Source organism: Phocoena sinus, chromosome 16 (genome assembly GCF_008692025.1).
Source record: "Phocoena sinus isolate mPhoSin1 chromosome 16, mPhoSin1.pri, whole genome shotgun sequence".
NCBI lineage: Eukaryota > Metazoa > Chordata > Mammalia > Artiodactyla > Phocoenidae > Phocoena > Phocoena sinus.
In genome coordinates this window covers 6820653-6834445 of record NC_045778.1, presented here as the reverse complement: position 1 = coordinate 6834445, position 13793 = coordinate 6820653, and the positions used below count along the sequence as shown (strand labels likewise).

The following is a 13793-nucleotide window of genomic DNA, read 5'->3' as shown; positions in this document are numbered from 1 at the left end:
TTATTTTTTGATAGTGCCTGTTCTATAGGGTATGAGGTAATAGCTTGTTGTGGTTTTGATTGGCATTTATTTTCCTGATGATTAGTGATGATGAGCATCTTTTCATATACTTATTGGCCCTTTGTATATCTTCTTTGAAGAGATGTCCATTCAAGTCCTTTGAGCATTTTTTAACTGGGTTATTTGATTTTTTGTTAATGAGTTATAGGAGTTCTTTATATATTCTGCATATTAATCCTTATCTCGTTTATGGTTTGCAAGTATTTTCTCCCATTCTGTAGGTTGCCTTTTCACTCTGTTGATTGTTTCCTTTGGTGCACAAAAAGGCATTTACTTTTAAATATTCATCCAATCATTCTTTTGGAGAACAGAACAAATTTACCACTTCAACATACTGTTAATTGTAGATGGAAATCTGGAGATTAATTTCTGTGCAAGGTTTTAGACAGCCATGGATAATGCTGATCTGGAGGGTCAGGATCAGAGCTTGCGCTGCTGGTAGTAGCTAGAGCAGTACTTGGCTGGAGAACATTTGAGTCAATTGGAGACTTGCATTTACCATAAACTCTGAAAGGGGTCCTGCTAAGAGTGTGGAGAGTAGAGTCAAGGAGAGGGAAATAGACGCACTTCTGAGTAAGGGAGCCACGTTACCCAGAAGTCATAGAGCTGTATCAGAATACAGGGCAAGTCTATGAAGCCTTGGCTTCATGATAGGCATAAGCTAAGGAACATGCTTTGATCTTAGGTCTAGGCAAAGCATCTCAACAGCTGGATGGATCAGGTAGTCTTCACAAGGACCCAGCCAGGGAATGAATATAGGGCTGTTTCCTTTCTGCCCTAGTTATAAGCATAGTCTTCATGGTATGGCTCATAGAGCCTCCTTAGTTCTAGTGTAGACTGTAGATTGTCCAGAGTTATTTAGCGTGTAACAACAGTATCATCAGACGTAATTAGAGACCAGTTCAAAGTGTGTACCTTTAGAATTTTTAAAAATTTGGTTACTTCCAAATTTGGCAACAGCCCCCCAGATTTACTCACTATCAATAATGAGTTAGGAAGCTGAAGGAAACACTTCTAATCTGTCATTAACAAAAACAAGTTTTGATCAAACGTGCTAGAGGAAAGACAGAATTATTTTTCTGTTCTTCCTATATAAAATTATATTACAAAATTATTGTTATATGAAGAAGCAATCAAAGAATATGCTCCTGCAAAACACAGGGGGAAAGTATTACAGAGCTGCGTCAGGCAGCTAACTATTGCTTTTTCTGGATTTTATGGTGTTGTCAGTTTTTAAAACTTTCTATTTTGTTGTGATTTCTCATTCTGAATAAATACTCACTTTCAGAATTTAAAAAATCCATATATATATATGTGTGTATATACACACACACATATATATGTATAAAAATACACTTAATGTTTCAGGGAGAGAAAGCAAATGAACATAGTGATAGTAAATACAAACAAGTTGGATCAAAGGCAGTATAAATATAAACATGTAATAAAGAAATAGCTCAATTGTAGATTGGAAGATCAGATCTTAACTAAAAATTGGACAGCTATTTTAGTATTTCAAAAGAGGATGCTAATTTGAGCATTAAAACACAGTGTGATTAAAAAACAAAACATTTTCTGTTGAATTCAAAAGCGATATACACAAATACTTCTATGGGTTTGAAATAAGATTTTCTTTCCTAATTATTGTTTTAGCTGAGTTGTTTTGTTTTTGTTGCTGGTTGTCTGTTTGCTTTGGCACTGCTCTATTTTAGTACTATTTTTCAGGCCTGAATCAAGTTTTCATACTTGGCCTGCCTCGTCTTCCAGTTTTCATATGTCTTTTTTCTCTCAGGGCACCTTGGCCCTGTCTTATAAAGAGAGAGGCCTTCGTTAGAATAGTATGATGAAGTCTGTCAATTCCTTGGCCTTTCCGTTATTCATTTCCATCGATAATGGCAGAAAAACAGCAAGACCTGCAACCCAAGGCAGTTAACTTTGCTTTTTGTTAATGACTTTGTTGAAAGGTTATTTGGGCTAATACAATGAGGTGAAGATTATCTTTCAGTAGTAGTTATCTATGTAAGATTCCTTTTCCTCTATTACTGTGGATAATTTAAGATTGGTTCAGTATGGGAGAAGCATTTTAAAGCACCTCAAAAAGATGCTAACTACTGTTTGAAACTGCACACTTAGTAATTGTGCAGATAATTCTATTATTTGGACTTAAAAGTAAATTAATCCAAAATGCAGAATTTCTACATTGTCTAACTTTTTTCAATTTAGTACATCTTGTTCTAAAATTATTTGATTAAATGCTGCACACAGAAATTAGCATTGAAATCTGTACATTTTTAATAATGCTCTTTGAAACTAAATTATTTGTAAATAGTTAATATTGATAATGTGTTTCATGTGTTTCTTTTTCTTTTTATAAATTTATTTATTTTTGGCTGTGTTGGGTCTTCGTTGCTGCGCGCGGGCTTTCTCTAGTTGTGGCGAGCGGGGGCTACTCTTCCTTGCGGTGTGCGTCCTTCTCATTGCGGTGGCTTCTCTTGTTGCGGAGCACAGGCTCTAGGCACGCGGGCCTCAGTAGTTGTGGCACGCAGGCTCAGTAGTTGTGGCTCATGGGCTCTAGAGCACAGGCTCAGTCGTTGTGGCGCACAGGCTTAGTTGCTCCGTGGCATGTGGGATCTTCCCGGACCAGGGATCGAACCAATGTCCCCTCCATTGGCAGGTGAATTCTCAACCACTGTGCCACCAGGGAAGCCCTAAGATTTACTTTTTCAGACAAATTTAATCTTTGACCCTGAATATATACACAGTGTTAAACTGATGTATTGCATGTCTTCTAAAAAGCATGCAGCATGTTTTTCAGTAACTCTGTGCTAATCGGTATGTGTTTCTTTTCTCAGCAAGGTGTTTGGGAAACTCTGCTGGCAGCCCTAGAAGTCCTCCTCAGAGCAGATCACCAGCAGCAGATGTTTAATATTAAGCAGTTACTGAAAGCTCGAGTGGTGCAGCACTTTCTACTGACTTGCCAGGTTTTGCAGGTACTTTTCATGTAACTTTACTTCTGGAGATATTTTCTGCGATGATTTCTGTTTAATAACGCTATGGACTCAGATTTTTGAGGGAATTTCAGTGAGGTTATTTTCTGTCTGCCCTACTCTCCAGGATCCCTTCTTTCAGCTGATAGTATCGGAGTTTTTTAACCCCAGCCTCTTGTAGCTTGACCTTTCCTAACTCAGTTACAAAAGAGCAACTGCTAAATTCCAGAAATATTTCTTTATGTTGGGGTAAAATAATAATTTTGTAGTCTCTCGGGCATCAACTGTAGTGATATTTTAACTTGTTCCATATTTCTTAAATAACAAGTACCAGTATGTGTTGGATGCACTACTCTGACATGTTTTCTATGTGGTTTAAGTTAGCCACATAACCACTTCGGGCCTCCGTATTCTAGAAATGATGGATAAAACCTCTCAGAGCTGTTGTGAGAAATAACTCTGTAGACTGGAACATAGTGTATTCATGTAATCAGTTTTGTCTATCAAAAAATTTCCCTTCTGAACCCATAGTAGTAGCAGGAGAAGTAGTCGTAGTAGTAGTAGTGATAAGAGTACTAATAGTAGCTAACATTTATATGGGGACATTGGTTTTAATGAATTTTAATAACAGGGTTGCTTGAATTGAGAAATAGCAACTCAATTGTATGGTAAATATGGTCAGTCTGGAGTAGTAAACCAACACAGTTCTATCTTAAACAGAATTATCTTGCTTCAGTGAGAAATGTTAGTTAAGCTGACAGTTCTCTTTAAATCTAAAGAGAGTGTTTCTTTTTTTCAGGAACACAAAGAGGGTCAGCTTACATCCATGCCCCGAGAGGTTTGTCGGTCATTTGTGAAAATCATAGCAGAAGTCCTGGGGTCTCCTCCGGATCTGGAATTATTGGCAGCTGTCTTCAGTTTCCTTTTAGCAGCTCACCCTCCTACCAATACTTACGTTTGCCATAACCCTGCAGGCTTCTACTTTTCTTTGCACATAGGTAGGTATGATCATTTTTGTTAGGTCTTGGCTGTTTCCACTTTTGTTTCTTCCTTCCCGCTTGATTTGTGTTTGTTTGATATATACTGAATGGCCTCTGTGCTGGAAATTAATCACACACTGGGATTGGGACAGGGGCAGAGGGCCATGAAATGAACCAGACATAGTCTCTGCCTTCAGAGGGCTTAAATGCCAAGAGGCAAGGGGAGATATATATGCTGAAATAATTATAATAAGAAACAATATCTGGTAAGTATGTAAGAGATGCAAAAGAAGAACTAATTAGATTTCAGAAGAGTTAGGGTTTCATTGGACAGGTATGGAGAGAGATTTAATAGATTAATATCTGCCATGGGCATTGCAGAATTTAAGTAAAATTTAATGGGTAGACTGGAGAATTAGCATTCCAGGTGAAGAGAATGACTTAAAGGGAGGAAAAATAGAAAGAGAAAATAAAGAATAATGAATTTTACCTAATATAAGGGATTTATAAAGGAGTAGTGAGAAATAGTACCATAAATATAGTTTGGGACCATCATTTATTCCAAGTCCTTGAATGTAAGATCAGAGAATTTGAACTTGTATTCTAGTTGGGGGTAATTGAAGGATTTTGTTTTGTTGTGTTTGTTTTGAGCCAAGGAATACGATGTAAGTAAATTATTACAGTAAAATTCAGTATAGAGAAACCACCTGCATAGAAGTGAGTTGAAGCTCTGGGAACAGATGAGACCACTGAAGAAAAGTGTGGAGAGAGAGAGAAGGAAAAAGGAAGCTAAGGATGGAACTGTTGGTGATATTACTATTCAGAGGGTGGAACAAGAAAGAGTAATCTCAGCGTAAAAGAAAGATAGAAGAATCAGAGTTTTAAAAGAGCTAGGAAAAGGTGATGTGGTAAGAAAGCAAGCAAGAGTATATCTGTGAGAAAGCTAGATAGTAAATTTAGAGAGGGAAACTGGTTGTCCAACAGCCATTTTAAACAGTATAATAAATGAATAAAATGATTCCGCCGCAGTAAAAATCCAAGTGAAATTATACAGCATGACTCTGTGTTAGGTTCAGCTAACATTTAGTAAATAAAGCAATGCCAAGAGGCTGGTAGCGCTGGGTTGTTGCAACAATGAGTAAAATGTGGTCGCCTCCCTTAAGGAGTTTACAGTCTAGTAGAGGGGAGAGAGACATAAACAGGTAAGTACACCATGTGGAAAGCACAGCGATGTCAGTATTTCATTTTGGGTAGCATAGAGCACGGCGAGGGGATATTTCCCGGAGGTGGTGACGCCTGCTCTGAGTCTTAAAGGCTGAGTAGGAGTTGAAGGGAGAGGAGATTCTTGTAGCGGTAAGGAGGCAGCAGAAAGCCACTGGAAGGTTTTAAGCAGAGATTGGCATTTCATAGAGAGAAGGCTGGTAGCTATGAGGATTTGAGGGTGACCAGAGGTCCGTCACGGATACCATTTAGAAGTCTGAGGTAATAATCCAGGTGAGGGGGATTAGAGCGTGCCTTATAGCGCTTTGCTAGGGATGAGAAGAGTTCCAGAAACAGAAATAAAGTCAGTGGAACCTGGAGAGTGACTTGACATGGGTAAAGGAAAGGTTGTGGTCAAGGGTGGCTCCTGGATCCTGCATGGGAAATAGGTACTTCTACCAAAGGAACCAGAGAACAACACGGGAGGGAATTTAGGGCAGAAGGATGACTCAGATTTAGCTTTGTTGCATTTGTGGTGCATTTAAAAAATCAAGCAGTTGAATTTAGAAGTATGAAGCTCAAAAAGGAAGATTAAACTGGAGGTATCAACTTTGGAGTCATATTGGGGCTGTGTAAAAATAGAGAAGACACAGCCTTTCCCTCAAGGAATGAATTGATGAACAGTCTCCTTGGAGAGGTCATATTAGCGTATAAAAAGTGAACAGTTAGCAGCTAAACTATAGGAATAACTATAAGTACAGTTAGAATTCAAAGAAAATAGAAGTTAATGTGGCTAGTAGTAGTCAACAAAAGAATCTAGAGTAAGAAGTTGTAGAGGGTCCTCACGTATCAAATGCGCATTGTTATAAAGGATGCCGTTTTTTCTTTTTGCCTTGAACATCTTTTTGTAAACATTTGTATTTAACGACTTGCTTTTAAAGTTATATTTTTGTTTTATCCTTCTTTAAAATTGTCTGAAAACTTTTTTTGATCCTAGATGGCAAGATCTTTCAGGAGAAAGTACAGTCAATCATGTACCTGAGGCATTCTAGCAGTGGAGGAAAGTCTGTTACTAGCCCTGGATTTATGGTAATAAGCCCATGTGGTTTTACTGCTTCACCACCTGAAGGTAAACAGACAAACGAAAACAATGCTGAAAGTATAACCCTTCTGTATTTAGTTCTGAATATTAATAGATAAATAAATTGTACATGTTTTAGCAGCATAATACAACCTGATATTCAGGATAAATAAATGGAAGGCTAAACTTAAAAATGATAGAATATGTTTAGGGAATCCATTTCACTACTTTCTGATATCCGTAACTCAAGCTCAGTATAACAGGTGCCTCTCAGGAGAACTTAGGGAGTGGATGAGGCTCATGCCCTCTTGCTCTGGAATTCTCTCTCCCCTTCTGTCATAGTCATTTGTCTTTCATTAAGCTTCTGCTTTATTTCCCCATTTTCTTCAAAAGCTATGTTAGGCTTACTGTCTCCTTTCCACCTGAACTCATTCTAGACAACTTCACTTGCCACGTGAGTGGCCATCCGTACTCCAGCCTTGACCCTGGGGACCGTCCCCTCTACTTTATCTACCAGTCTGCTTGCATCTGTCTTAGACACCATCAAAGAACGCTTCCCACCCATAAACCTCCCGTCTCCCACTCTCTATGACAACTTCCTATCCTTCTGGTTTCTTTATCACCCTCCCAAGTTCCCTCTGCCTGTTTTCCCCTTCCAGCCTAGATCCCATCAGCCAATAATTTTATTTCTTCATTTTCCTTGTCTTGGCCTTTTAGCACGCTTGACCTGAAGAAGTTGAACCTTTCCTCAATCTAACCATCCTCACGCTGCTTAGAATTCCTGCCATTAAAAGGGTCTGTGGCATAGTTGGCCTTTTAATGCTGCCCTATAATTTTTCTGTATATTCAGAATCAGTTGCCTCTTCTGTCTCCATAGCAAGTATATTCAAGTCTTTAAGCTAACAGTACTTTTCTCTCTTCCTAGCTTGTTCTTAACAGAGAACCTCATCTCTATTTATATAAAGAAAAAATAGGTACATGTCTCCTGGTTGTGAACTGACTGTATGTCTTTTCCTTTCCTGACTGCCATCCTCTCCCAGACTGAGACATTCCTTCTCCCGGACTGTTAGTCCCACCTACTCCTGTCTCCAGCTCCAATACAAATCATTAAATAGGCTGGTAAGATAGAGACATGGATAGATAAGACACAGTATCTGGGTATTAACCTCCAGTTTTCCTTCTCTCCCAAAGTGTTTCAGTTATTCTCTAGCACGTTTTACGGCCTTTTATTATAATATTTTAAGGCTATGTTCTAATTAGTTTTATTTGGAATTTCATAGGAAGTGTCATTTTTTAAATGATTGTGCATCACTCTGACACATTTTCTAGTACAATCATGCCCCCATTTCTTCCAGGTCGTTTGAACAGTCTCTTTTGGCAACCTTATTCCTCTAGCCAAAACCCAGAAATAACTAGGAAAAACTTCTGAGCTATGGAGCTGTTTTATTGCCACAAAGCCTGAGCTCTGAGCAGTTCATTCAGTGCTTGTTTACTTTATATCAGTGCTTCTCAAGTTTTAGCTTGCTGAAAACTCAGCTGGAGAACTGGTGAAAACGTAGATCCCTGGGCCCCTGCCTCACACGTTCTGATTCAGTAGATCTGGGGTGGAGCCTGAGAATGTGCATTTCAAACAGTCACACAGTGGTGCTTGATCCCCATGCTCCTGGCCCACAGACCATACCTTGAGTAGCATCCACTTATATCCCATGCACTAAGGATGAGAGTGATTTTTCTGGTCTCCTCCTACACAGAATATAAGAAGCAGAAAATTCGAGAGCTATGGCAAGAAGTGAAAAAACTGTTTCTTCTCAGTAATAGCAGCAAAAAGGGACTACAGAAAGGGAGGAGTGAGAGAACAGTCTAGGGACATTGAGCCTAGTAATAACAACACCAAGTACAACTATCACTAACATTTATTGAGCACCTATTATATGGCAGGCACTATGCTAGGTGCATCATGGATATGATCTCAATCCTTAAAGCAGCCTTGCAAAGTAGATGTTCTGAACCCTCATTTTACATTTGCAGAAGTGAACACTCATCTCATTAAATGATCTACCTAAGCCACCTAACTAGCTGAACTATCGCTTGAATCCTGTTATATCTCGTTGCAAAGCCCACACTCTTTCCACTGTATCAAAGTGCATCCTAGTGACTGCTAGCCTGAGGTACATTGAGTTTCACTTAATTCACTTAATTTCACTTCAGTAGCACCATTAATCCTAATAACTTTGAATCACTCAGGCAATATTGTATTTTGTTAAGGAGACAGGTAAAGATATGTATTTTGGGAAAATTTTAATAAAAAGTAGTTAAAAGAAAAATAGTTTTAACCTTAAGAATTTTTAAGCATTAGTTACTATGATCGTTAGCCTGTATGGATTCTTCAGTATCACTAGATAAATGGGTTATTGCTCTGGTTGGGACCGATAGTGTAGAAAAGAAGTGGGCCCACTCATAAGATTTTTCAGTACTGTTTTTGTGTCTACTCTCACCAGGAGACAATTCCTCCAGTACCGTTCCACAGCAGATGACTGCCAGCATGTTACGTTCTAGAAGCCTACCAGCATTTCCTACTTCTTCACCTCAAATACAACCACGAAAATTGACTGGAAGTTTGGGTTGTAGTATTGACAAGTTACAAAGCGTTGTAGATAATGATGTTGCTTCCCAACCAGAGAAATGGAGCCCTCGGGGGAGTTCTGAGATGCTGAAGAAAGGCAAAGAAGATGCTTTTGTCAGTAGCTGTGAGTCTGCAAAAACGGTTTGTGAAATGGAAGCTGTCCTTTCAGCCCATGCCTCTGTCAGTGGTGTCCCAAAAGGAACATCAGGACTTCCAGTGGTCAAAGTAGATCAGAAGGAGGTGGGAACAGAACCCAGATCAGACGATGACAGTCTTGGGGATGAGTTCTGCCCACGCCGACCTGATTACCTGAAGGGACTGGCCTCGTTCCAGCGAAGCCACAGCACTATTGCAAGCCTTGGGCTAGCTTTTCCCTCACAGAATGGCTCTGCAGCTGTCGGCCGGTGGCCAAGTCTTGTTGACAGGAACACCGAAGACTGGGAAAACTTTGCCTTTTCTCTCCGTTATGAGCCAAACCACAACCGAACTACAAGTGCTCACAGGTACTCACATGTTTTTGTATGCCAAACCCCTCCCCGCTTTTTTTTTTTTTTTTTACTGTTCTTTGAAGAAGTTCTGTACTTGTAGAAATGTCTTTATTATGGCATCTCTTATAACATATATATTAATAACAAATAAAGGTACCTTTCTCCTTATTTTAATACTAGGTGATATTGAATTCCATATTTAACCAAAGGATAAGCCATAAATTGTTCCTGAAGAAAAAATTATCTTATGGTTTATTTAATTCCATATGGTTATTAGAGAAAAACTCTTCAGTTTAGGGAAATTATACGATTTATTATCATTCCCCAAAGCATCTCAATTAGCACCATCAGTGGAACTTTCCACAGGATGATGGAAACGTTCACCTGTGCTGTCCACTGCAGGAGACACATAACACACTTGAAATGTGGCCAGTGCGGCTGAGCAACTGGATTTTTAGTTTAATTTCAGATAGTTTAAATAGCACAAATGGCTATTGGAAATCACAGATGTAGAATAGACTAGTGTTTAATAGACGATATACCTAAAGAATACCGGTGATAAAAAGTGATGGCAAATTTGTTAATCACAGTTAAATCAGGAAACATTTTTTAAACCTTATGCACTTTTGTTTCACATGTGAAAATTATTACTACTCATCACAGTTCTTAAGGTAATCATGAGGCACTACTTTCCTCCCTGATCTTGTTTCGGTAAGACTTTCTGGGTCTCTGTTTTAGCGTAACTGAAGACTGTTTGGTACCTGTATGCTGTGGGTTGTATGAACTCTTAAGCGGAGTTCTTCTCATCCTGCCTGATGTTATGCTGGAAGATGTGATGGACAGGCTCATTCAAGCAGATACGCTGTTGGTCCTCGTTAACCACCCATCACCTGCTGTACAACAAGGAGTTATTAAAGTAAGGGCAAATGCTAAATACGTTGTTTTCATTTGGAACGATAGACATATGCATAATTTAAAATTTGAATGTACGTATTCAAATAGACCTGAAGCTTTCTTTTATTCTTAGGCATAATGAGCTGATGTGGTTTGTTACTTCTTACCTCTGTTTTTCTCTGTCTTATCATCCAACTTTAAGCCCTCCTCTATATATTGATTCATATCAGTATGTTTTTTTAAGTCTGCTACTTACAAGGAACACACAGGTCATTGGAAGTCTCTCCTGCAGTGTAGTATCGTTAAATCTTAGACACTTACTTCAGGTTTCAGCTCAGATGTCACCTTCTCAAAGAGGCCTTTCCTGTTCACCTTTCAAACCAGCTTCTGTCTAGCCCTGCTCCTCACTTGTTCTATAATAGCATCCTAGGTGTGTCTTGTAAGTACCTTTTTAATTTGTTTGTGTATTTGGTTTTTTTTAACCTCCCGTACTGAAATATAAGTCCTGTGAGGGTAGGCATCTTGTGTCTAATATATAAAAGGTCCTAAGTACATCGTTGAAAGAATAAATATTTGATATGAATGGTTCCCATTAGGAGACAACCCAATATTGAAATGGTCTTTAAAGATTCTCGTTTTCTTAGTTTGATGTGGGATATTGTTAAATCAGTTGCAACCCACTATTTACTTAGCTTCCATTTCATGTGTAAAACACTGGGCTAGCTGCTATGTGGGATATAAAGGGGAATAAGCCTCTGCATTTAGGAGTTTATAGGCCAGTGGGGAAGAGAGACATATACCCAACTAAGTAAAATGTCAGGACTTGTGTGATGAGTGCTTCAGTGGTAGTATTAATAAAGAAGAATGGGAGCACAGGAAAAGCAAATAATTCTGATGCGGGAACCAGGGAAGGATTCATGCAAAAGGTGTAGTTTGTATTATGCTGTAAACTTAGAAAGCTTTTTAAGTAGGGCGGTAAAGAGGTGTGTGTTTTGGGAAGAATAGTCTATCACCACTGTGAGGGAGTCATCGCATGGAGAGAGAGGTGGAAGTGTTGTGTTCGCAGGATATCACAGTGGTCCAGGGGAGAGATGATGAGTCCCTGATCTGGGGAAGTGGAAAGTCAAAGGACAGACAGATTTGAGAGACATTCACTGGAATGGAGGTGAGAGACCTTCATAATTACATGTGGGAAATCAGGACAAGAAAAGCCAAAAGTGAGATTAGCCTTAAAGTCTCATAGGATGGTGCTACTGTGCTCTAAGGTCAGAACCATGGAAGAAGTGAGTTTGGAAGGAAAAATAATTACTTAGATTGTACACATGTTGCATTTAAGATTCTGGGAAAGGATGGAAGTTTAGGCCTATGCTCAAGGTAAATAGAATGTTAAGAAGTCTAGAAAAATAGACGTCTGGGATATATATATATATATATACATATATTTTTTTTTTCAGAGAAAGCTTCATACAGTGCTGACTCATTTTTCTTTTTTCAGAATTAGAATTAGGCACAAATATTCTCCTTACACTCAGCTAAGGCTGCCAATCTGCTAGGTGTCCATGCTCAGCTAAAAAGCTAGTTTCCCATCGCAAAAGTATTAAGATCTCCAAGACAGGGTCATCATTAGCATTCCGTAATAATCAGAGACCAAGTTCATTTTCGTTTTGCTATGGAGGTGGCATTTTTTTGAGCTTTCTCTGTTCTATACAGATGAAATTAAACAATAACGTACAACTACAAATATAATACACTGTCTGACTTGTATACATTATATAAAATTTTAATATATTGTCTAACTTAATTTTTTTCCTCAGCTATTAGATGCGTATTTTAATAGAGCATCTAAGGAACAAAAGGATAAATTTCTGAAGAATCGTGGCTTTTCCTTGCTAGCCAACCAGTTGTATCTTCATCGGGGAACTCAGGAATTATTAGAATGCTTCATTGAAATGTTCTTTGGCCGACATGCAGGCCTTGATGAAGAGTAAGTGGGTTCTTCCCTCCACCAGAATTGGGGATCTTTTGTCTTAAATGTAAAATTTGTTAAACTGACTCTTAACAAAATCGCTTGGTCACTCTTAGAAAAAATCTGCTAAAAGTCATTTTCCAGGTGAATCAATTTATTATTTTCCATATTATATTCTTTCTAATATAATTTCTCCCTTTGTATTTCATTCATTAGCTAGGAACTAGTAAGTAAGAAAGAAAGAAAGAAATGCTGCATCAGATGAAAGAAAGTGATAGTTAAGATTTGGTATCCAGTGTTAACCTGAGGTTAACTGAGAAGAAGGTGGCTTCTGTGGTCTCAGCAGCAGATTATAGGAGGGCTCCATAGACGAGCTCCTCACTCCCTCCGAGACCCGGCTTATCTGGGTGAAGAATAAATCCCCCACCTGGAATTCCAGCACACTGATTACTGAGCTTTGTCCCTGGTATAATGCTGAAGGATTAGCAAATAAGTACAAAAATTAAAGAGTATTTTTCTCCCAAGTCAAAAGTTTGGCAGAAAAGTTAAGCTGTTATTTCTATGTATGATAAAGTAGAGAGAAATGTGTGTCTTTGTATTATTATTAAGTGTCTCCTACTTATTTGTAAGTAGACCAATTCAGACCTTGAAGGATTTACTTATTAGTTGCAGCAATGACAATAGTACTTTGCATTTGCATACCGCTTTTGGCTCTTTCAAAGCAATTCTGCATCATCTCATTTAATTCTCACAAAGTCTAGAGAAGAAAGTAGAGCAAATATCACCACACATATTTGATAGATAAAGAAAATGAGGTATAAAACATGTAAATAATTTCCCTCCATCCCAGAGACAAAGAGTATTGGAACAAGAACTCGAGATCCATTCCTTTCACTAGACCTCTTTTTACTAGTTCCCTGAAATACTGTGTAAAATAGTAGTCTTTTTTTTTCCTGCACACTTGTTATATAGATCCCTAGAGCAGGGGATCTTTGGACAACTTAGTGGTTCATGGACAAATTAAAGTGAGTCAATTAAAACCATGAAATTGTATAAATGTTTCCCTTGAATATTTGCCTTGGAACAGACTTCTAGCAACACCTTTTATCTTTTTATTGGAGGGATTTATGATCTAAAAACAGTTAAGAATCCTTGCTGCCCTAATTTATGCTTTATAGCTTCAAAATCAAGTCAACAAAATGGCCCATATTGCAATCATTTTTCCTTATTTCATGGTTAATTGCTTCTAATGTGCTCTTAACTGTATTATTTATTATAGATTTGATCTGGAAGATGTGAAAAACATGGGACTTTTTCAGAAGTGGTCTGTCATTCCTATTCTGGGACTAATAGAGACCTCCTTATATGACAACGTGCTCTTGCATAACGCTCTCTTACTTCTTCTCCAAATATTAAATTCTTGTTCTAAGGTAGCAGATATGTTGTTGGATAATGGTCTTCTCTACGTATTATGTAATACAGTAGCAGCTCTGAATGGATTAGAAAAGAAGTAA

The 13793-nt window shown here is 38.3% G+C and overlaps 1 protein-coding gene across 5 annotated transcripts in view; it reads left to right on the top strand.

Moving 5' to 3' along the window:
* The window catches only part of LYST (lysosomal trafficking regulator), a 175665-nt gene that overhangs the window by 79924 nt on the left and 81948 nt on the right, over nt 1–13793 (top strand). For all 5 annotated transcript variants that reach the window (XR_004346215.1, XR_004346213.1, XR_004346214.1 and 2 more), the window contains exons 20-26: nt 2913–3050; nt 3847–4045; nt 6225–6356; nt 8807–9434; nt 10158–10335; nt 12128–12297; nt 13559–13789. Coding sequence is in view for 1 of the 5 variants with exons in the window: in XM_032608455.1 (XP_032464346.1) it covers nt 2913–3050; nt 3847–4045; nt 6225–6356; nt 8807–9434; nt 10158–10335; nt 12128–12297; nt 13559–13789 (1676 nt within the window). In the remaining 4 variants the exon portion in view is untranslated. The remainder of the gene's footprint in view (nt 1–2912; nt 3051–3846; nt 4046–6224; nt 6357–8806; nt 9435–10157; nt 10336–12127; nt 12298–13558; nt 13790–13793) is intronic.